Source organism: Arachis hypogaea, chromosome 14 (assembly GCF_003086295.3).
Source record: "Arachis hypogaea cultivar Tifrunner chromosome 14, arahy.Tifrunner.gnm2.J5K5, whole genome shotgun sequence".
In the NCBI taxonomy this organism is placed as follows: domain Eukaryota; kingdom Viridiplantae; phylum Streptophyta; class Magnoliopsida; order Fabales; family Fabaceae; genus Arachis; species Arachis hypogaea.
In genome coordinates this window covers 16,201,513-16,226,801 of record NC_092049.1, presented here as the reverse complement: position 1 = coordinate 16,226,801, position 25,289 = coordinate 16,201,513, and the positions used below count along the sequence as shown (strand labels likewise).

The window sequence follows — 25,289 nt, the reverse complement described above, 5'->3', positions numbered from 1 at the left end:
TAAACTACTTTTACAAAAAGGTCGTAAATATTGTACTTGATTTGGGAAAAAATGAAAGACCTTATTCTCATTGAGTTGACGTTGATATATATATATATATATATATATATATATACAACAATGCAAGTAGTAGCTTGGCTAATCTATTAATTGTACATCTGGCATGGCTTGGTAAATATCATTCTAATACTAACTATTAATTCTAATATCCCCCCTCAAGTTTGGCATATAAATGTTTAAAATGCCAAACTTGGCTATAAGACTATGAAACTGAGCTGCTGAAACGGGTTTGGTGAAGATGTCGGCTAGTTGGTGTTTGGACTTAACATGTATCAATTTGATAAATCCAGCAACTACTCTCTCTCGGATGAAGTGGCAATCAACTTCTATGTGCTTTGTGCGCTCATGAAAAATCGGATTGGTAGCTATGTGTATAGTTGATTAGGAATCACAAAATAACATGGCAGAATCAATGATGACATTGAAATCAAACATCAATTTTTTTAACCAACTAAGTTCAGCCGCCACTGCTGCTAGTGCCCTGTACTCTGCTTCAGCTGAGGATCTTGATATTGTAGTCTGTTTGCTTGATTTTCAGGATATTAAAGAGTTGCCAATAAAAGTGCAGTAGCCTGTGACACTGCGTCTGGTATCTGGACACCCTGCCCAATCTGAATCAGCATATGCCATGAGCCGTATGTCAGAGTTGGCTGGAAAAAATAAACCTTGTCCTGGACTTCCCTTCAAGTACCGAAGGATGTGGTGGAGAGCATCCATGTGGGACAAGTTTGGACTTTTCATGAACTGACTCAAGGTGTTAACTGCATAAGTGATTTCAGGTCTAGATATTGTTAAGTACATTAGCCTGCCCACCAGTCTTCGATATAAGGATGGATCACTCAAAGGGGTGCCATCTGTTGAGCTTAACTTCAGGTTAGGTTCCATTGGTAACGCAGTTGGTTTACAAGTTGTGAAATTAGTGTCTTGCAGTAGGTTTAGGGTGTATTTTCGCTGACATAGATGGATACCATCAGTGGATTTAGCAATTTCTAGACCAAGAAAGTATTTCAGATCTCCAAGAATCTTGAGTTTAAAGATGGATTGAAGCAGTTTCTGAACGTTTGACAGCATAGTGAAAGAAGCACTTGCTAGGATGATGTCGTCTACATATACCAGTAGATAAACCACATCTGTACCAGACCCATAAGAAAAGAGAGAGTAATCATTTCTTGACTGTTTGAAGTTATTCTTCAGCAAGGCAGTTGAGAACTTGAAAAACCACTGTCGCGAAGCTTGACGTAGCCCATATATAGAACGATTTAGCTTGCAAACAAGTCCTTTATTTCTGTCATTGTGTCCTAATGACAGCTCCATGTACACCTCTTCGAAGAGGTCTCCATTTAAAAAGGCATTGTTTACATCCATTGCCACAAAGACCATCCTTTGATAGCTGCTAAGGATAGGATAACTCGAACAGTGGCAAGCTTGGCTACTGGGGAGAAAGCATCATGAAAATCCACTCCAGCTTGTTGTGTGTACCCTTTTGCAACTAGCTTCGCTTTATACCTGTTCACAGTGCCATCAGCCTTGCATTTGATTTTGTACACCCACCTACATCCAATGGTGTGCTTGTTTGGAGGTAGTTGAGTCAGGGTCCAAGTGTTATTATCTTCCATAGCTTTCAGTTCTTCATCCATTGCTTTTCTCCACTCTGAAAATTTTACTGCCTGATGGAAGTAGGCTGGTTTTGGAATAGCTTGGACATTTCTAATAAAGGTAGCATATGATGGAGGTAAGTGTCTCTTAGTGTCAAAGTTACAAATAGAGTTGGCCTGGTTACATTGGTAGTCAATAAGGTAGCTAGGAGGTTTGCTTTGTCTTTGTGATCTCCTAATAGTAGTTGTTGGTTAGTTTTCGAAAATGTGAGTGTTTGTGGTGGTTGGGACAATCTCAAAGTTTGTTATTTCAGTAGTTTCTGTTCGAATTGGTTCGGTATTGGTGTGTGTTAAAGTAGGGTCAGTGAGTGCAGGTATGTGTGGGTCAGGGATGGGTGAGGGTAACACTATGTCAGGAAATTCTTGGATGAGGGAATGGTCTAAAGTATTGATGGAGTGGAATGGGAATATATTTTTTGAGAAACTTACATCTCTAGAAATAAAAATCTTCTTCTTCTCTATATCATACAGCTTGTACCTTTTATAGCCAACTGGATAGCCCAGAAAATAGCTTTGATAGCTCTAGGAAAAAATTTGTTTCGCTGAGATAATAGGGTGGATGCATGGCAGAGACAGCCAAACACTCTCAAAGCTTGGTAATCCGGCTGCTTTTGAAAAATTCTTTCATACGGAGTTTGAAAATTAATAATAGGGCTAGGCAATCTGTTGATGAGGAATGTGGCTGTGAGAACACACTCTCCCCAGAATTAAATTGGTACCTTGGACTGGAAAAATAGGGCGCGGGATACATTTAACAAATGTTGATGTTTGCGCTCCACAACAGAGTTCTGCTCAGGTCTTTCAACACAGGAAAATTGGTGGAGTATTCCTTTGGATTGCATGAAATCAGTAAGAGCTAACTCCTTAGCATTGTCTGAACGGATCTATTTCACCTGTGCTTTGAATTGTGTCTCAACCAGAGAAATAAAATTGATCAAAGAATTTGTTGCATCAGATTTATGCTTCAGTAAGTAAGTCCAAGTGAACCGTGAATAATCATCAACAATTGTAAGAAAATATCTCATTTTATTATATGTAGGAGTCTGATATGGCCCCCAAATGTCACAATGGATCAAATCAAATGGAGATTGACACAAGTTGTTATTTGCATGAAAAGACAAACGTTTAAACTTCGCTAAGGGACATACCTCACATCTTCAGTGATCAAATTTCAAGGGATTATTTGAAAGAAACTGACTCAATTTTACAAACACATTTTCTGACACATGACCTAATCTTGCATGCCAAGTATAACTATCTACATGACAAACTAAAGAATTAGAGTGTTTGACAGAATTGAAGAGTTGATGGTGAGGAGATTTCAACAAGAACAGACCTCCACACTCATCACCTTTGCCAATCACCCTCTTGAAAATCTGGTCCTGTATTGTGAAAGAAAGGTCAGAGAAGCTGACACTATACTTAGAAAATTTTATTAAACTACTGACTGATATGAGATTGACTCGAAAAGAGGGAATGTAAATGACATTATGAAGAACCAAAGACTTATTTATGTGAATGGTACCCATGGCAACATCACATATTCTCGTATGGTCAGGTAATGAGACATAATGGTTTGACAATGGTTTTGGATTATTAAGTAAGGCATAGACATTGGTTATATGGGTGGTAGCACCTGAGTCAATTATCCATGAATGTGTCAAAAGATTTGGATCCAAGTAACTAGTTGAGAAAATTTCACCTGCACATATCTCAGGATTGTCATTACTAGAAAGAGTTGGTTGAGATTGCAATAGACTCATGAGTTGTTGGTACTGAGATGCTGTGAGAGAAAACCCAGAGTCTTTGTCAGCTATATGCTCCTTCTCTTGCTCAGATATTGTTTCAGCAACAAGATTCACCTAATTCCTTTGCTTGTTCTGACTGTACCCTGGTGGATATCCATGGAGCTTATAGCATTTATCTTGTGTGTGACCAAGTAGACCACGGTGGGTACAGAGCGGGCGGTCTCGCTTTCCTTTTCCTCTGTATTGATTCGCTGGCTGGCTTCGATGTGCTACAGGAGCGGACTTCACGGCAAAAGCGACTTGTTGAGGTATCGCAATAGAATTTGCCATGCCAATAGCACGTTGTCGCTCTTCTTGAAGAACCAAAGAGAAAATCTTCAAGATAGGTGGAAGGGGGTCCGATAACAGAATTTGACCTCTTATGTTGGAGAAGGAATCATTCAAGCCCATTAGAAAGAACAGGACGTGTTTTTTATCAAGATGAGATTGGAAGGCTTTTGCTCCTCCACATGTGCACATTGCAAGTGGCCGAAATGTGTTGAGTTCTTCCCAAATTATTTTTAATTTAGTAAAGTACTGAGAAACAGAGAGATTATCTTGAGTTAGGGTAACTAAAGCCTTTTTCAGCTCAAAGATTCTTGGACCGTTGCTTTGAGAGAATCTTGTTTCTAGGTCTTGCCATAACAAAGCTGCAGAACCAGCATAGATCACGCTAGCAGCAATATCCTTTGAAATAGAGTTTAAAAGCCAAGTTGTAACCATATCATTCGTGCATTGCCACGATTCAGCAAGCACATGGTCGATTGTTGAACCTGGTTTAGCGATGGATCCATCTATGAATCTCAATTTTTTCTTTCCACTTAACGCTAGGCGAATTGACCGACTCCAAGATGCATAGTTATCTTCTTGTAATGGTTGAGAGGTCAGCACCAAACCGAAATGATCACCAGGTTGTAGTGCGTAAGGATCTTGAACAGAGAATCTCACCGATTGAGGGGCTTCCATCGATCGAGGAACTTCCATGGATCTTGAACAGAAAACTGGGAAGCGAATCGGAAATTGGAAACAAAAGGAGAAAGAGGTTTGTGAAATTGGGAATCGGAAATTGGAAAATTGAGAAAAATTGGGGAAAGAAACGTGGCGTTGCGGAAGGAAAAGGATCGTAGAACGTGACGTTGCGGAAGGAAGGTTAGTGAAATATCATTCCATCTGATACCATATTGAACTTGATTTGGGAAAAAATGAAAGACCTTATTCTCATTGAGTTGATATATATATATATATATATATATATATATATATATATATATATATATACAACAATGCAAGTAGTAGCTTAGCTAATCTATTAATTGTACATCTGGCATGGCTTGGTAAATATCATTTTAATACTAACTATTAATTCTAATAGTAAGAGACAAAAGTCACCGTCGACTAAAAAGACCAGGATTTCTGTGGATAAAAAAATAAATAAAAACTACGTCGATTCTGACACTATAGATTATGACACAAAAAAATTATAACACGCATTAAACTACTTTTACAAAAAGGTCGGAAGGGACAAAAGTCACCGTCGACTAAGAAGACCAGATTTTCTGTGGATAAAAAAAATAAACAATAAGTTGTTTAGTTATTATTTTCATATGAAAGAGTTTAATTTTTTACTAATAATAATTAATTTTAACATTCGTTATCTAAAATTTGAAAGAATATAATTTAACGTATATACTTTTATATTTGATTAAGTATTAAGTCTATTATACAAATAGAAATAATTAATTTTTATACTTACTATTTAAAAATAATATTTTTTTCTATATATACATAAATATAATTAGATATTAGCATAAAAAATTATATTGATAGTTATATAATTATTTTTTAAAACAAATTGAATCTTGATTCTAACTTTTAACCATAATATTAGTATTTTTTTTTAATTGTATGTAATAAATATCTGAAAGAAAAGAAGTGAAATATAGATTAGAAAGATAAGCAGCAAAAATTTAAAACTAAATAAAAAATATGCATATAATAATATTTTTTATTTAAATTATATTATGTTGTTAATTTTATTTTTTATAGAATAGAAAGATAGAGAAAAATAGAGAATGAGAGAAAAGAGAGAGAAAGATAAAGAAGAAGAATGAGAGAGTGAGTTTGTTAATTTTGGAAGTTAAAAATAAATTTTATTTTAATTATAATAAAAAAATCTGGTGACTCATTTTGATTTGTCAAATTACTAATATAAAATATAAATTATAAATTATATATAGAGTGGAAAGAATAGAGAGAAATAGAAAAAAAAAGAGAGAGGTAGATAAGAGAGTATAAGAAGAAAGTTTACTAATTTTGAAAGGAAATATTTTTTCTAAATTTTAATAAGAGAGTGTCATGTGATACATTTTAGTTATTAAATCAGTTAGTAATATATAAATATAATATATAATATAACTATATTTCAATTTTAATATTTTAGTTTTAATTTTAATTTAATTTGAATACAATTAGAGAATGTCATGTTGTATATTTTGATTGTCAAATTTATAATTAGTTATTGATAATGATATATAAGAAAGATAGAATGTGTGAAGGAATGAGAGAGATAGAAAAAAAGAGAGAGAGAGGAGGGAAAAACTTTTTAATTTAAAAAAAGATTTAATTTCAAATATAATAAAAAATAACATATCACACATTTTAATTATAAAATTAATATATAATAGATTATTCTCAATAATCAATACAAAGTACATTTGTAACAAAATTTCACCAAACGATGGGAGGAAATTAGGGAGGCAGTTTGTAACACCTTAACTTTTAGCACCTTATGATCGCATTAAAAGGTCGAGCGTTATTTACCTCTCTTCCTTTATTTATATACTACATTTATTTAATATTGAGCTTTCGTGAATACGAACCAAAATTCTAATTAAGAAAATGAAAGTTCTTAAAACTCTTAATCACAAATATACATATACTCACATAGCAATATATACATAGACTTATTTCAAGATTCTCAAATACAAGTCCTACCCCTCTAAAAATCAAAGACAATAAAATGGCGAGGAAAAAATCTAAGACTAAACCAACTACAGAAAATATGGATATATATTTACATAAAACTCTGATGTTCAGTCGCGGCTCCACGCCAAGGATTCTCAAGCCTGTCGCTGAAACAGAAGATCTGTAGGGGGTGAGAACGTCGTCCTCACAGGTTCTTAGTAGGGATAGCGAATGCCATAAAAATATATAGAATAATATACAAATAGTTAACTCATGACCCGAAACAGTTTTCTTCATTAAACCCTTGAAATCCTTCTTAAATCTTACCTAAAGCCGTGTAAAATCCTTTCTTTAAATCACATTACTTAAACAAAATCTCCGTCACATTAACAATTCCTCATCTCTTAACAACATGTCCAGTCAAGCATACAAGCAAGTCACCAAGACAACAGCACAATCACAAATAAACAAGATAAACAACCACAATCAAATACAAATGCGCAAACAATATGATGCATGCCTTTCCTATGTAAGCCATGAGCTCATGCGTCGATTGTCTACCCGCAACCCGACGTTACTCGGAGTGAACCCCGAATACGGTTTCTTTACTGTGTCAGTTAGACACCTTGCCATCACGGTTACCCGTGTCAATTAGGCCTTATCATAATAACATTTTAATGTGCATCACAGTAAGAAACAGTGCTATCAGTTAGGCAAACATTTTCGCATTAGCAATCTCAGGCTATCTGTTAAGCGGGCACTTTCGTATTAGCAGTTTGGCACAAAGGCCCATTCAACATACAATTTGCTATCAGTTAGGCAGACATTCCCGTATTAGCAATTTTAGGCTATCAATCATGCGGACACTTCCACATTAACACTTTTGCATAAGACGTATTTAACATACACTTTTCAAGTATCTATCTTATTCATTCTTTCTCATTCTTTTCCTCTTAAGTATCTATTTTCTTCATTAGTTATCATTTTTTTTATTTTTATTATGCCTCCACATTACCAATTACATACGCACACCTCCGCATCACCTACATTATTAAACGTATCTCCGCATCACCGTTTAATTACACATACCTCCGCATCACCAAATAATCAATTACACTTCTGCATTACCACCTATTCAGTCATTTATTATAATCTTAAATTGATTAGTTTCTAAATAATCAAACTTCGTAACGTTTAATAAAAACTCTTTTTCTTAATAAACTTTTTCTCAATAGGTAAAGGTTTAATAAAACTATAACTTCTTTGAGTATGTTAATTATTTGCATTTTATTCGTTACTTTTATGGCATTTTCATTCCCTACTGAGAACGTGTGGTTTGTTCTCACCCCAAAATCTTCTACCCTTTCAGTGACACAGGTTCGAAGACTCAGTATGAGCCCGCAGACGAATAGTTGGAATTGTTTAAAAGGTAAGTTGTTTTCATAGAGTTCCCTCGCCTTTATTGATTAGGATTTTATTTTACCAAAAAGGATATATTATGTATCCAAGTTTTATATTAAATTTATTTGTATAGCATTTATTATTAGTAATAACTATGTGATAATAGTAATCACATAGTTGAATTTATTTGTATGGCATTTTATATTAAATTTATTTATATGACATTTATTTTAATTGCATGCATCAAATACAATAATAATGATTGTGCGTAATTTGAATTGTTCTAATGGATAGTTGAATTTTTTCTTTAAGTAAGTATGCATAATTTAAATTATATCTTATACATATAGTAATTTATTGACTAACAATAAATCTAAATTTGCGACGAATTAATTTTTAGCCTATTAAATAAGATGATATCATAAAAATAAAAGAATAAAATGTCATTTTCGTCTCCAAACCCTAAAAGAGTGAATTGTTATTTTTATTTATTTTTTACTAACGGTAATATAGTGTCAATTTCATAGTAAATTATAACGAGTTAAACCCCAAAAAGATCCCTGAAATTGACGTCGTGCACTAAAATCGTCCCTAAGATTCCAATTGTACCAATTACGTCCCTGAGATTGACAAAAATGTACCACGTTAGTCCCTGATCCAGTTTTTATTAACGACGTGATGACATGGCTTGATGATGTGGGCTGTTGTGACACGTGTCACTCCATGATTTGGCCACGTGTAATGGCATGATGATGTGTTAACCAGTGACACATGGCATGCTGATGTGGATGGTTGTGTCACGTGTCACAATGCTATTTGGCCACGTGTTGCAACAGTATTCGTCCATGTGTCATCCATAATGTCATCATTATAGATGCACCAAATTAGTCCCTCACTTTGTATTAAGTGACTCATTTTAGTCCCTAAAATTAAATGTCGTGCACCAAACTAGTCCATTCACCTGTTTTTTCTCATTTTTTTAAAAATTTAAAATTTTTAATATCTTGAATACACTAATTTCAATTCTATTTTTTCACCTATCGTTTAAATACAAGTGCTTTTATAAAAAATTTTAAGATTTTAGTTTTAATTATATAAATTTTTTTCTATAATAATTTAACATTGGTAAATTTTGTAATATATAAGTATGTTATTATAAAAAAAGAATTATATGATTGATTAGACACATTTTTCATAAAAAAAAATATTTTTAACAAGAAATTAAAAATTAAAATACACATTTTTTTCGGTTCTTATGAAATACACATTTCTGTTGTGTGTAAATGTGCTAGACTAAAAGCACTTCAAGCACCCTCATTACCATTTTCGACCTCTTCAGTCTAGACGAAAGAGGTCGGAGATGGTAGTGTGGTGTTTGAAATATCTTCACGTCAACTCCAAGACGGCGGTTAGGGGTACCTGCAAGAGAAAAAATATTTTATAAAAGCACTTATATTTAAATAACATGTGAAACAATAAAATTGAAATTAATGGATTCAAAGATATTGAGAATTTTGAATTTATAGAAAAAAAGGATAAAAAACTAGTGAAGTGACTAGTTTGGTGTCCGACATTCAATTTCAGGGACTAAAAATGAGTCACTTAACGCAAAGTGAGGGACTAATTTAGTGTATCTACAATGATGACATAATGGATGACATGTGGACGAATACGGTTGCAACACGTGGCACAAACAGACACATGGTCAAATAACACTGACACGTGACATGACCATCCACGTCAGCATGCCACGTGTCACTGGTCAACACATCATCATACCATTACACGTGGCTAAATCATGGAGTGACACGTATTACTAACAGCCCACATTATCACGTTGTTAATAGAAAATAGGTCAGGAACTAACATAGTACATTTTTGTCCATCTCATAACTTAATTAGTGCAGTTGAAATCTTAAGAACGATTTTAGTACACGACGCCAATCTCATAAACCATTTTAAGGTTTAACAAATTATAACCTCCACTTCTTTAATATAGAATTGTTAATAAAATTAACAATACGATAATATTATAACAATTTTATAGCGTTAAAAATTTAAATAAAATATTTAAAATATTAAGAATAACTTAAAGTTTTGAGTCAAATATTAGAGACAAAAATTCGAAATAAAAAATAACGGGGATGTGCATTCCAAAATAAAGCTTGGTAAGAAATTGTTATATAGTAGTTAGTTGTTTGATGCAAGAAATCTCCCATTTTTATCAAACTATGAGTGATATTTTGGTACAACTTGTATGAGTGAAGTGAGTGCACGTTTTTCAAGAGTAGAGAGCGAAAGAACGATGATATATGAGACAAGGGTAACCTTATCCTATTGAACTTCAGCTAGGAGACACGTGTCCCTTCAGGGGTATGGCACCGATTTGCAACCAATCAGAAACAAAAAAAAATTAAAAATAAAAAAATCAGGCTGTAAATTTGAGAAAAAGAAAAAGAAAAAACAGAAAACAAACAAAAGAGTCAGAGTGCAACACTGCACATAGTGCAGAACATTATTATCATTCATTTTGGGGTTGGGGTCCCTTAAAAAGTTAGAGTTACTGCTTCAAGTCTTCTCCCACCAATTCAAGAGAAAGTTTCCCAACTACATACCCACATCGAATTTCATGCCATTATATTGCATGGCTTGTTTTTATGATATCTGTAATTATTGTGTTTCAAGTGATTATCAAATTCTGATAGTATTCAGAGAATAGTTAAAGTTATAGCTAGCCACATTTTTTGTTATTCTAAACACATGATAACTAAAATATTTTAATTTAATTATACTTTTTTTTAAAAAATTGATTATTTAGTTTTGACATTAAAATTTCGAAATAGTATTTTTAATTTTTTTTAAATTTTATTTATTTGATGGTTTATTTTCTTCAGAATTAACTTTTTCTATTTTTCCTTTATTCTTTCTATAACGTGTTATAATATCTTTTTTTAAGACATTCAACTATTGTATTTAGTTGAGAATCAAATGTATGGTTATTGGTTAAGACATGAAAAATTATTACTATGATGATACTCTTTTAAATTTCATGAGAAATATAGTTTTTTTTTTTCATGATTTCGTGTTTCTTAAATAAAATTTATTGTGAAATTAAATTTTTGTATTGATTTAAAAATTTTGTATAATTAAAACTAACATTAGTTAAAATTATCATTTTATTTGATTATTTGAGATAATTTGATAATTTATTGTTTAGCTCTTCAAGTCTACTAGATAATTTCATAATGTTATTTTTTTTTTATACTTTTTAACTATATTTTTTAAGTATTACTAAAATTTATAGACTATATTTCATCATGACTATATTTTTTTATACTCTTCAAGGCCACCTATTAATACATTTTATGAATATTTACCCTTTTGTTTTTTAGACTTTTTTCTTAAATTGTTCTGCCTAATCCTAAGTACAAATCGTATTAGAACTCGATACATGAGTTTACAGCTAGTAAAACAGACATATATCATATGTATTTATTTAAATTGTTTGGATATATATTTTATTATTGTATTGTGCTTATGTATTTTTATTTAATTACGTGCTATGTGTTATGTCTTTTAAAGAGAAATAAAAATTCTAATTATATAGTATTTATTTATATATTACTATTATAAATTATTTTGTAAATAAAGAATATTATGATATATATATTTGTATGATCGGTTAAAAAAAACTTTTTATTTTAATTTTTGCTTTTAAAAGTTCCTATAAAACGTAAGTAATTAGTAATACAGTAAATATAAGTAATATTGTTGCCATTAGCAATATGATAATTTAAGTATAATAATATTCTAATAGTAAAAGTATTACAAGTTGCATAATATTCTACTCTTCTTCTGATTAAGGAAAATGCTTTATGAATTATTAAGCTATATATGCAAATCCATAAGAATAATAAATGTTATACCATCACATATATCTATTATTTTAAAAATGTAGTATATTAATATTTCAATTCATTGGAACATAAATTGTGTTGTTTTTAATTAGTCTTTGATCGTTATCCAAACTCTATTATTAAAAAATTTAACTAATTTGATTTAAATTGCAATGGCCTTTTTCAATACATTTTTTTCTCTTTCACTAAACTTACAAAAATTGCAAAAAGACAAATTCATCTATTATATGACTAACTCAGTGTGTGAATATAAATTAATTTAAATTAAATACATTAAGTTGTGAATGAAAACCTAAGCCATCCTCAAGATGCTATATGAATTCAAGTATATATACTTACTAATTTATTTTTAACTAATTAATGTTGAATTTGTTTGCAACAAACAAAAGTTATTGCGGATTTTCCTTTTGCATATAGTCGGTTACGTTTCCACGATGGTGTGCATGTCAAGAAGCTAATTAAGGTGCATTATCCATTCAATTCAATCAATTAAATACTTTATATAGGGATAATAATATATATAGCGTTTTTGGTACTTGCTTCGTATATATCCCAATGTATATGGACATTGACCAAAATCATTATCTTAGTTATGGCTAGAGTTGGATTTCTCAATTTGGGATTTTGAAAGGAGAATAATATTGTTCTTTTGATTATCTTAATAAGTATGTACAATGATTGAAATTTTAGTTCAAAATTGACATTTTTAAATAAATAAAAAAAATCGTATATATAATTTAATTTATATTATTTTTAGAGTCGTTATATCTTTGAACTCAATAAATAGTTACAGAACAACTGTGTATGTTTTACCATAATGAATATATGAATGAGTATTGATATTATATACCGAATAAAAACCCATTATATATGAGTACATGTTGGATACAATAATAAACTATGTATATAACCATTATATATATATATAAGTATTATACTAGATACAATGTACCGAATAAAATATTATTTTATATAAACAATGTTATTTATCTATAAAATTTATTATTTAGTCGATATTTAGTTAATATTAAATTATAATCCAAAATTCTAAATTTTATTAGTATAAAAATAATGTATTAATCTAAAGTATTGGTTAGTATTAATAAAATATATTTGTCTCCTAACATTTTTCATTTTATATTATGCGATATTTTGGAAAAAAAATTATTGTGTTATTTATTTATTTGTATAAAATAACTATTATATGTTTAATATTTTAATTAAAATATTTTTTACGCACTATAACAACCAATAACCCTAGTATAATTTTATATCACTTCTAAGATTAGCATAATAGAATAATTTTACATAAAAATATTAGTTTTATCATAATATATATTACATCTAAAAAGTAATATTTTTTAAAGGCTTTTTTTTTAAATATATATATACAGAACATGAGAATAAATTTGTGAATCGATATTTTTAAAATTGATAGATTTTATTTTTTTTTACGGTTTCTCCCTAAGAGTACAAATAAATACACACAATTTTTTTTCCGATTTTTTTATTTAAATAAATATATAAAAACCATTATTACCAAAATACGCAAGAAAGATCAAAACTAGAATTATCCTTTTGACTTAGGCTTGGCTCATGTGAAATGGGAGTACTTGAGATTTGATTTTTTTTTACGCATTTTAATAAATAATAATTTTTATATTTATTTAAATAAAAAAACCTATTTTTTTTTCTTCAAAGTACAAATAAATGAACCTATTAATTGAAATTAATTGTTGATTTAAAATTTTGAATCTGATTGTCATCAATTATTATATATAAAGTAAGAAGATTTTTTCCATTTATATATTTATGGAATAACTAAATAAAAGCTGACCAAAATTAAAACGGTCAATTAATAAGAAGGACCAATAAATTAGTAAAGAAAGAAAGGAAAAACCATAGTACATGTTTTTCAATCATTAAATTTTGAAGATTAACCATTATCCTAGAGAATGAAAGAAAATCGTATACAAAATCTATTATAATGATTGCAGCAGCGTTGTGTGCTGCGGTAAACCATCTTACAACCTTTTCTTTTGTTTGAGTTGTGACATTATTGTCCACTTAAAATATCTTTTAAAATGGATTTAATCATTTAGAAATAATTTTAAATGTTCTTGAAATATCAATTTTTAATAATTTTAGTTAATAATTTTAATTATATAATATATATTAATTAAAATTAATAATTGAAATAATTAAAATATTAATGTTCTAATTTTAATTATAAAAAATATATATAATATATATTAATTAAAATTAACGATTAAAATTATTAGAATATTAATACTTCAACAACATTTAAAAAATTTTCAATCATTTAATATACTAGGTTTGTTTTTACTTTTTAGTTTTTATTGCATTAAGAGATAAACATTTTTCCCTTCATCTTTTTTCTTTTTCCTTTTTTATTAAAGAGTGAATTATAATTTTAACTTAAAATGTCATATTTCATCTTATACTACATATACCAGAGTTGTTGTTTTAGGTATTTTTTAATATATAAAAAAATAAAAAAAAATTGGAAATAATATATTTAATATTTTTTATTTGTTTCATTTACATCTTTATTTTAAATTTACAATGAAGTGCAGAATATCTGTATTCATATATATAAAAATAAACTAAATAGTTTAATTTGAAAGTCTTTATGTTTGTGTCTAAAAAAATTAAATTTAATTTCTATCAAGTCATAAATTGTCATAAATTATTTAATTATTAAATTATAATCTTTTTTATTAATTGTATTATATAAAAATTAAATATATTTATATCTTTAATGAAACGATTTGAGAGTTTAGACATTGATTTTGAAAAGTAAGAGAAAAGAAGAATGAAGACTAAAAAATAGGGAAAAAAACATGGAGAAAGAAAAAAAAAATTCTCAACGAAGTATATAAAATTAAATAGAAGGGAAAAAAAAAAAAATCATTGGATGAATATGAGAGGTTGTGTTGTGGTGTGTTTATGTGGCATGTCACATGTGGGGTTAGTTTTTTTTTTTTGGTTTCCCACGGTATCCCCCAACCCGGCAGGTCAAGGACTAATCCGTCGCGGTACTGAGCTCCATTTAAGGGTTTGCCGCTGGCCAATGGGTTGCTGCATGCACAAGGCGGGATTCGAACCCCCGACACTTGCTTAAGCGGACTAGTGAGCTAACCACTAGACCAACCCAACTTGGTTACATGTGGGGTTAGTTAATCCAATGAAATGAGCTGGATCCACTCTTTCAGGAGCACAACTGTGAGACCCAACTTTCAATTTTTTATTCAAAGCGTCTAAAATAATTAAACAAAACCCAACCATTTATTTTTTATTGCCTTCTTGTAATAATTTAGTAAAATACAAAAATAATTTTAATATTATATATTTAATTACATAACATCAATAATTATTTTTTATATTATTACGTAAATAAATATTTAAAAAAATAATATAATTAAATAATCGTGTAAAATATTTTATAAAATTAATATATTAAAATTAATTTTAAATAAAAATGATAATATTAACTCAACTAATACCAAAATTATTATTTTATGTTACTTTAAATAAAATCATTTAATTCAAGTTAATCTGATGTAAAAATTATTTGTCTAAAAAATAAAAATTTAAAATTAATTTAGTAACAGTCTATAAATTATAGTTCAAATGATATAATTTTTTAATATTCACTTAAAAATTCGAATCTCATTTTTTATTTAAAAAAAATTTAGTAATTAAAATTTATTATTATTGGTATAATTAGAGTAAATAATAAAACTACGCCCGAAATTCAGCATCAGCGTGCAACAGTGACAACAGCATCACCAGCTTCAGAATCAGAACCCCCAGAACCCGAATATTTTTTCCATTATATACTATTATCTGCTCCAAAAGAGAAAAAAATTAAAAAAAAAAAAAAGAAAAGAAAAGGTTTTTGGGCAACCCTTTTCTCTGTTCCTTCTACCAAGTTTCTCAAACTCGTTTGGTTTTTTTAATTTTCAACTTTTCTATGTCAATCTCAGCTATGTGAAGTGAGAAAGGAACAGTGTTTTGAGGTCACTGTTTTGTTGTGGTTTTTGTTTTATGTTTCATGCCCTCCTTGTGTTTGTGTTTTTGTCTCCTTGATTTGTTTTTTGGATCTGTGAACTATGAATCTTAGCAACGTCAAGGGATCCACCATGTCAACGCCTAGTTCATCAGGTTCGCATCTGAGGTCCACCGGAGATGCTGTCTCCGACCAGTTTCCGGCGGGTCTCCGGGTTCTGGTGGTGGATGATGACCCCACCTGCCTCATGATCCTTGAGAAGATGCTTAAAGCTTGCCTCTATGAAGGTGCTTACTCACTTTTCTTTTCTGATTTTTCTTTAATTTTTTTTTTGGTTTTCCATTTCCAAGTTGCTGAATTCTCTCTATTCAACTTGTTTTTGATGATTCCCATCTTGAATTTGTGAAAAAGAGAGCAACTTTACTTTCATTTCTGTTAATGTTTATGTGCATATAGGTACTAGTTGCTGATCACATCTTGTCACATGTTATTTCCTTTTAAAAAAAAAAAAATCTAAACTTGTTCTTTATCTATGGTTGTTGCTGTAATATCATATTCTTCTGCTAACATCTTCGTTTATTTATTTATTTACTCACTTTTAATTTTTTTTTCCTCTGTGATTGATTTCGTTTAACTTTGCTTGTTTTCTCATTGAGATGCTAGATGTTTTCCTTTTGCAGATATTTTGGAATTGACTGTATAAACTTTGAATAGATGCCAGATTTGCTTTTATCTCATTTGTGATTTTTCTTCATTTGTTTCTGAGTTTTGATGAAATTGGAGCTATTTCAGTTACAAAATGCAAGTGTGCTGAGGCTGCATTGGAACTTCTGAGAGGGAACAAGAATGGATTTGACATTGTTATAAGTGATGTGCATATGCCTGACATGGATGGATTTAAGCTTTTGGAGCATATTGGGTTGGAGATGGACCTTCCAGTTATTAGTAAGTATTGTTTTCAATTAGATTCCTTTCATGGATGAATCACATTGATCTAGTTAGTGACTAATTGTATTTGATGTTAACAGTGATGTCCGCAGACGATGGAAAGCATGTTGTTATGAAGGGTGTGACTCATGGTGCTTGTGATTACCTAATTAAACCCGTGCGAATCGAGGCTCTGAAGAATATATGGCAGCATGTGGTTCGGAAGAGAAAGACTGGTTGGAGAGATCCAGAGCAATCGGGAAGCATAGATGAAGGAGATCGTCAACAAAAGGTATCTGATGATGCGGATTACTCATCCTCAGCAAATGAAGGGAAAAGCTCAAAGAAGAGAAGGGACGAGGAAGAAGATGCTGATGAGAGGGATGATAGTTCCACTTTGAAGAAGCCGCGCGTGGTTTGGTCTGTTGAGCTTCATCAACAGTTTATGGCTGCTGTGAATCAACTTGGAATTGACAGTATGTATTCTTCAATTGTAGTCTCAATAAAAATTCCTTTCATTGTTGTTGCTTTTTGATTCCTCCCAATCTAATGTGGTACAGAATGGGTGAGTCCAATGATGGTTTGCGATAAGAGGGTTGTGAATGCCACAACTCAACCCTTATAATCATTGCATCTAGGCTTTCTAGATTGTGGATAGATAGCTAAATTAATTTTAGTGCTTAATTAAGATCCTCTTGTGACTAATTGTTTTAAACTCTCAATTAGATTTTTTTCCCCATTGATCTCTTGGAATACTTTCTTGAATAATATCCTATATGCGAAGCATTAAGTTGTTGTTTCTTCTTGCCTGATTTGTTGGAGATTTATCTAAAATGTAGTGCATTGTATTATGCTCCTAAATTTGGCATTTATATACAGAGGCTGTTCCGAAAAAGATTCTGGAATTGATGAATGTTCCTGGACTTACCAGAGAAAACGTCGCTAGCCACCTTCAGGTATGATACTACCGCGCATCAGTGTAGATTTCCTTTTCAAAGAGCTAAATAATTAATGTTGTCTTTATCTCTCCGACAACGGCACTTTGTTTTAGATTTCCTTTTCAAAGACCTAAATAATTAATGTTGACGTCATCTCTCCGACTATTGCGCTTTGTTTTAGATTTCCTTTTCAAAGACCTAAATAATTAATGTTGACGTCATCTCTCCGACTACTGCGCTTTGTTTTAGATTTCCTTTTCAAAGAGCTAAACAATTAATGTTGTCTCTGTCTCTTCGATTAGCACGCATAAGCTATTGCTCAAAGCAGCTAACTCCTTCTTCATGTTTTTGGTGCAGAAATACCGATTGTATCTTCGGAGGCTGAGTGGAGTTTCCCAGCAGCAGAACAACTTGAACAATTCCTTCATGAACCCACAAGATCCAACATTTGGGTCAACATCGATCAATGGAATTGACCTTCAAGCCCTTTCAGTCGCTGGCCAGCTCCCAGCACAAAGTCTAGCCAAGCTTCAAGCAGCAGGACTTGGCAGATCAACTGCAAAACCGGTTATGTCCATGCCTCTAGTTGAGCAACGGAATCTTTTCAGTTTCGAAAGCCCGAAATTAAGATTTGGAGAAGGGCAAATGCAGCATTTGAATACCAATAAACCGATAAACTTGCTTCACGGAATCCCTACCAACATGGAGCCAAAGCAGCTTGCCAATCTGCACCAATCTGCCCAATCCCTTGGTAACTTGAATATGCGAATCAATGCTTCTGTCGCACAGAGAAGCCCCTTGTTGATGCAAATGGGTCAATCCCAACCAAGAGGTCAGATGATAGGTGAAAATGGTTCTCATGTTAACCAGCTTCCAACTTCATTGTTGCAACCAACAGTACCAAACCGAATTTCCAACGGTGTTATCAGAAATGGGATTGCTAGCTCCAGCAACATAAATGCTGCTTATAATCAAGTACCACAAAGCTCTTCATTTTTGAATTTCCCCATGAATCAAACTAACGAGATGTCAGTCAGAAGTTTCCCTCTTGGAAGCCATCCAGGTATATCGAATATCACAACAAAAGGAATGTTACAAGAGGAAGTTACTTCAGGAATCAAAGGATCCAGTGGCTTTGTTCCGAATTATGATATGTTTAACGAACTCCAACCTCAAAAATCCCAAGATTGGGACTTAACAACCGCTGGCCTGACATATGATGCTACTCAGCATTCAAATCATGTACAAGGTAACACTGATGTCTCAGTCTCACCATCAGTTTTGGTCCATCCGGGTTTTACATCTATTCAACAAACTGGACAAAATAGAGATACTACTTCTTCAATGGGGAAAGACATGTTCTCCATAGGTGAAGGCATGGATCAAGGTAATCTCCAAAGCATTAGTCAGCCCCAGAATCCGCTTCTCATTGACAATTCGGTAAGAGTGAAGGCTGAAAGAGTTCCTGATGCAAGCTCCCAGACTAACTTCTTCCCCGAGCAATACGGGCAGGAGGATCTTATGAGTGCACTTCTGAAACAGGTTGGTCATTCCTTCTTCTAGGCCCTAAGATTCTGTTTCGTGTCTCAAGGCAGAAAATATAGAGTGGCAATGGAGAAAATATAGGTCATTCTTTCTTAGACTCGGTTTTATTCCCTTAATAGTCTTGAAAGGCTGCCACAGAATTTATAAGCCTGCTTATGCTTTTATTATTATTATTATTATTATTATTATTATTATTATTATTATTATTATGAACAAATTGACATTTTTCTGTGTTTCTGGTAACAGGAAGGCATTGGACTAGCCGAGAATGAGTTTGACTTCGACGGATATTCCTTAGACAACATTCCAGTCTAGAACAGAACCAGTCAATTTCTCTCTCCAGTTGCAGATGTAAATAGTTGCTGTTCCATATGGACCAAATCATTCTGCAATTAGTCAAGTTTGGACCTGCATGCGTCTAAATTCTTCAACACATCGAATTTGGTTCATGTAAAAAAATCAGACTTCAAGGAAAAGATGGTAAGTTAAGAAGAAGAATAACTACAAACTTCAACTGCATGTATGCAAAAGGGGCATACATGCAATTTTTGACTGATTCTGATGGTGAAATTTGTAGTAAGCTTTATAATGTTAGGGTGTTCATGAACATATTTTGGTTTTAGAGCAGAACTGCAGAAGCATAGGTTTTGATACATCTGCAGACTCTAGGAACATTTCTAACATCAATAACAAATTACTGAGAAAAAAAACTTTTATCCTCTTTGTTATTCCCCCCTGGTTAATGTTCTTGAAATTAAGCAGATGATTGCTTTAATTAAGCATGTAAATATTATTCCATTTGGTTGCTCAAGACATTCAATCTGGCCATTCTTTCTTAATTTTCTGTACTTTAATATCACTTATTTATATGTTTGTGTTTGTTGTTTTCTATTCCTCTCATTTTGATATGCAATACACACAGGAATCTGATTAGGTTTCCATTTTTTGTGTTTTGGTGTTTTGAAAAAGAAGAAAGGGGGGGGGGGGGGGGTGTGCATTAGTCACCGATTTGTGATCGTGTCCAATTTTATATAAAGTTAAAAACCAACCATACAAAAAAAGAGTGAAAAACCTAAATTGGTTTACTTAATAGTTGAGATATATCAATTTGGTCTTTGGAGGATTAGTTTTCATTTCATATTAGTCCAAACATTAATTTCTATGAAAACAAAAATCACTTATCAGTGTCCACTGTGTCATCACCGTCGTGTTCGTGATGATATCATATGTGATAGTGTGGCATAATCTCTTTCAATCGACCTTAAGTTGGTCAAAGAAAAAGTGATCATTAGAAGAAATTGGGAATTAATTTCAGACCAAATCGATGTTTAACTCTTGAGAACTAATATATGGTGTTCATCTCAGTAAGAGCAAAATTATATTACATATCATCAGAAAAGATTATATGCTGAATATCAATTAATGTTTTTATGTAACATTAGGACTAATTTGAAATAAAGATAAGACCTTTTATGATCAATTTGACATGGCAAATCTTTTGAAGACCATTTGGATGGTTCACAATTCTTTTGAAGGCTAATTTGGGATTTTACTTATGAAAAAAGGGCAATCTAATGCACAAGACTATCACTTGGTGACTTTACCTATACAAGTAGAAAGATTTTCTTTTTACTTTTTAACTTTGAGCTTATATAGCTTTTAAGTCATAATAGCAAAAGGTCAGTATCATCTGTGAAAAACAAGAAAAATTATAAATTTCAGTTTAAATAAATGCAATTTTACAATTCTCTGTACCGAACCAAAAATCAAACAATGCCACTATTGCCACATCCATATGATTGGCAACAACATCAGGAGCAACATGGGAACAAAAGAAAACTCATTCCTGAAACCACTGCTTGGATATACCAAAGGAAGAGAACATTCCTCACCATTGAAGAATACTTTATTGGGAAATCCATCACCATCTACCACTTCGATTCCAGGAGTATTTTTCTTTCTAAATGAGATCACGGATTGTTGTTTCCCGGGCACCTTCGGATCTTTTTTTGGGTTGGATCCATTTGCTTCGGCTACAAGGAAGTTCAATCCTTCCTTTCCTTGCATGAATATTGTGTTCTTCACTTTGTCTAATGAACTAGCATTGAATGAGTACATTTTCTCAAAACCAGGGGCTGCTTTATCCATTTCCACTGCGACAAACCAGTCTGCGAAATCAGTTTCGCCCCAGTTGAAAAGCGTGATCCTTGCAGTCCAACCTCGCCGGTAATCTGTATTCACATGCCAGTTGATGCTCACACCACAGTTATCACCACAAGGCATAGGATTAGGCACTGATAGATGCTTTCTGTCAGCCCAAGTATGAGCCATTTTTGTTCTATTCTCAAATGGAACAAGAAGTGCCTCCGGGGGAAGCAGAACAGCCGGTTCAGCCACACTGCACGTCCTCTCTGACTTCGCGGAGCATCCACATGCACATGTTTGGCAGGGAACAACAGATTCATTGAAAAAAGCTGAAAATGAGACACAACATTTGCTTTTTCTTGTGTTCCTTGTTATGTTGCAGAGAATTTGCCAACTTGCAATTGCAGATGTATTTGATGGCAAACCTGTTGGATCCAAAGACTCACTAGGACTCACCCTAACAGGATTCCCACATTGGTATTCAGGGTTGAGTTCCTCACCACTTATCTTCCAGTTCCTAGGTGGCGCAAGGTGGGAACGATTGATGTTTGGAGGCATCTTGAAGACCTGCATTTGGAACCTTGAAATTGACTTACTAGGATCCATTGTGGGTGGCAACAATGTACCATTTCTGCAGCAAAATGGGACTTTACCAAGTTTTGAATCATTGAACCTATGTCACACAAATACAAGTACAAGCATTAAAGACAATACATACAATACAAGTTTAAAGTAATAGTATTTAATGCAGATACATATGTGTGAGTAAAATAATGAATCAATGAAATATTTGTGCATCGAAGCGTCAAACCTTGTTGGAGGGAGATCAACTACGGTTGGCCTTCTTTCGCAGTTCAACACATCGGCAAAGTCAAGTTTCTTGTAGTACTCACCTTGTGAACCAAAGATACATTCAGAAGAATCAACGTTTGATGGATATGCACCTTTCATTGTGTATATGAACTCATCATTGATCCATTCCCAGCTGAGTTTCCAATGGTCAAGACGGCCAATGGGGTTGTTGTTTGAAACTGTGACCTCTGCCCAGTAATTGGATTCATATGTTTTTGTGACATCATAGATTATGCTAAGGTCACCACCTTTCTGAGGGAGTGGAAATTCTTGTTCATCTGTGGGTGTGTTTGTTTTGGAATTGGGATCAACTGTGCAACATGTATGTGTCTCATTGTTACCTGCTGAGAAAAACCATAAGAAGAGCAGTAAGCATTCTCATGGGCAAAAACGCAAACACTTGGTGGTTGGTGAGAAGGAAAAGGAATATTTCATTTGCTTCATTTATCATATGTAGTATTAGTATACATTACCCTATGAATCAATGATATTCACACATAAAGTAGAAAAAAAAGTTAAGACTATATATTTTCCATCAGGAAATTAAGCATTGAATAATCTGAATTGAGAAATAATTTTCATCACAGAACATATATATTAGTAATTCGTCTTCCGAGGTTACAATTCTAATGAACCCCGCAAATAGGGACATTAAAAAAGGACAATTTTGAAATTTTGATTACTACTCAACCAATCTAGTTTTGTTACTCTTTGTATAATAACACAAAACTTAAAAAAGTAAAAGGAAAATAAAAAAGAAAAAGAAAAAAAAATGATGAAAGTCTTGAAAATTTTCATTCATGAATACGTTTACCTAACAATATGAATAATTTCAATAATTTTAATACAATCTTAACTAAAATCCCTACATTTATACATACATATACTCTTGTAGTTACTTTTCTATTGTATCGAATTTTTTCCTCTTATTATCAGACTAAGCGTAAAATACATACACACACAATTGAATTACACATAATATCTATTATCTAACTGATGCCAAAAAGAAAAAAAGAAAAAAAATCATGCCTTCATATACAAGAAAGATTGATTATCCAACACTTAGGAAAAACATGTTGGTCACCTGACATTTCTTAAAAAAAGTTGACCAGTGTTAATCACTTAATATATTATTCAGTAAAATATAATTAATTTTTATATTAAAAAGTCAATGTAATTAGATGATATTTTACACAAAATATAGGCCGTAAATAAAAATTAAATTCTTAAATATAATGAATTTGAATTGGTCATTAATCTGTTAAGTAGGTATTGGGGAAGGAAAAATCTAAGAAAAGTACTTTCATTAAAATTTGGATAGTGTTTAATTATTAAAAAAAATAAATAATTTTATATTATTAAATGCTCGTACCATTAAAAATATTAATAATAATTAATTGAGAAATATAAATTACAAAATTTAATGTCCCCTAATTATTGAGTGAAAATAAAGTCTTTAATTTTACCTTGAGAAGTGGGTTTACGACAAATAAAACCTTCATTAGAGAGCCTAATGGTGGAAGGCATGGGAACATTGGGTGGCGCCACCCCAAACACCGTCCCCACCATGTCCACCGTTACCATCATCTGTTTTAAGTCCCCCGCCGTCTCCGCTGCCGTCTTCAAGTCCCTCACCTCGGACCCCTCCAAAACTGTCCCGTTTCCGACGGCAGCAGGGAGCCCTGTGCCGTCTGCCAGCTCCGCGTTCGACGCCGAAACCAGCCACTCTCGGTGCCGGAAACCCACGAACACCTTCCATGACTTCAGATCCTCTAGGCCGTTGTTTAGCACCGTCAGCTCCGACGTGAACCGGTATGGCTGGTCCGCGGTGTCGGACGTGTTCGGCGGCAGGCGGTAGCCGCTGGTGTAAGTGTAAGAAAGGAATATTCCGTTGCAGGAGGAGGCGGCTTGTGGCTGAGAGAGCGATAATGGCGCGGCGGAGATGATGACAAAGATGTAGAAGAAGACATGGTCATGCAAGGCCATGGCCATGGTTACGTATTATTAGTTTGTTTTTGAAAGTGAGAAGGGTTATAAATATGAGTTAGTTTATTGGAAGATATAACATCGTATAAATTTAATAATTAATTTATTTTAATTTTATCCTAAAGTTTTTGCCGTCTTTGGGTGTTTCAAATGAAAGAGCATCATCCCTTGTATGTTTGCTTGTATAGTAAGAATATACTAGTAGTTGCATGATGACTATTCAAAGGTTTAAAGTATAGTTTTCAGTTTTGTTAGTTAATTAGACAACTAATATTATACTTTAGATTTAATTTTTATACATGGGCAAATTAAATAAAGACATATTTATTATATAAAAAATGTTACGTTAGCCACAAAAATTAATTATTATATATTTGTGTATAAATACATGTATTATTTAATTTATTTTTAATATATATATTTTATATTAATGGTCTATATTACATAACATTATTATTATTGTATAGTATTTTGATGATTTAGTCTTCAGTTTTTTTTAATTATTTTTTTAAAATTTGCTAAATAAATTGTCTTGGTCGTTTTTCATGAAGGCTGGTTTAAGCTACGACGAATCTGGAGTTGATGATGTATGTATTAGTGTTGGATAGACATGGTCAAGGACAATGATGGTTTGGCCATTTGGCTTAGCTAACGTAGTTGAAGTGGTATTTGAGAGTAGGTTGCTAATTATATTAATTGGATTTTACTTATTATTTTAATTTTTAGGTTTAAATATTAAATTCTTATAGAGGGTGATATGACTTTGGTTTGTTGAATTGGGAAGTACTTACGAATTCTTAACATTGACTTGGTGCTGAGAACAATTACAGTGTGTCATGGGAAACACTCCAAAGACAACGCTCCAATTTAAGTAAAAAAAATTTGTTACCTCTAAGATTGCGGGACCGGTCAACGAACCAATAAGACAACTAGTTCATTAGTTTAATGGTCCGACCGAAATTCAATCGGGTTCAACCGATTTAATTAAATATTAAATAAAATTATTAAAAATTAATATATATAATGCTTGATCACCATCTAGTTGTTCTATCTTCAAAAATAAAAATTTCTGATTAATA

General features: G+C 32.0%; 2 protein-coding genes and 1 long non-coding RNA gene across 4 annotated transcripts in view; 1 reads left to right on the top strand and 2 right to left on the bottom strand.

Annotated features, from left to right (window-relative positions):
- Window positions 1-25,289, bottom strand: part of LOC140178416 (uncharacterized) — a 97,759-nt gene that overhangs the window by 29,999 nt on the left and 42,471 nt on the right. The gene's annotated exons all lie outside the window — the stretch shown is intronic.
- On the top strand, window positions 15,552-20,066 carry LOC112741683 (two-component response regulator ARR2). The gene is made up of 6 exons (XM_025790753.3): window positions 15,552-16,104; window positions 16,610-16,762; window positions 16,846-17,220; window positions 17,624-17,700; window positions 18,040-19,224; window positions 19,474-20,066. The coding sequence occupies exons 1-6, from the start codon at window positions 15,921-15,923 to the stop codon at window positions 19,540-19,542; spliced, it is 2,043 nt and encodes a 680-aa protein (XP_025646538.1). The 5' UTR covers window positions 15,552-15,920; the 3' UTR covers window positions 19,543-20,066.
- Window positions 20,937-24,270, bottom strand: LOC112741684 (COBRA-like protein 7). Of its 2 annotated transcripts, none has more exons than XM_025790755.3 (3): window positions 23,691-24,270; window positions 22,184-22,565; window positions 20,937-22,045 (listed from the first exon to the last, which is right to left on the bottom strand). In XM_025790755.3, exons 1-3 carry the CDS (start codon window positions 24,214-24,216, stop codon window positions 21,007-21,009), a joined length of 1,947 nt encoding a protein of 648 aa, XP_025646540.1. In that variant the 5' UTR covers window positions 24,217-24,270; the 3' UTR covers window positions 20,937-21,006. The 2 variants fall into 2 exon arrangements, with proteins under 2 accessions (XP_025646540.1, XP_025646539.1); XM_025790754.3 differs by having other exon boundaries at window positions 22,184-22,568; window positions 23,691-24,260.

Bases quoted from the DNA above. Each gene is read 5' to 3' on its own strand.
- LOC112741683 (XM_025790753.3), top strand. From the start codon at position 15,921: ATGAATCTTAGCAACGTCAAGGGATCCACCATGTCAACGCCTAGTTCA. The intron at 16,105-16,609 runs GTGCTTACTCAC...GAGCTATTTCAG, and splicing joins TAAAGCTTGCCTCTATGAAG to TTACAAAATGCAAGTGTGCT. The intron at 16,763-16,845 runs GTAAGTATTGTT...TGATGTTAACAG, and splicing joins GATGGACCTTCCAGTTATTA to TGATGTCCGCAGACGATGGA.
- LOC112741684 (XM_025790754.3), bottom strand. From the start codon at position 24,216: ATGGCCATGGCCTTGCATGACCATGTCTTCTTCTACATCTTTGTCATC. The intron at 22,569-23,690 runs GTAAAATTAAAG...GGTTTTTCTCAG, and splicing joins TCGTAAACCCACTTCTCAAG to CAGGTAACAATGAGACACAT. The intron at 22,046-22,183 runs GTTTGACGCTTC...TGTGTGACATAG, and splicing joins GTTGATCTCCCTCCAACAAG to GTTCAATGATTCAAAACTTG.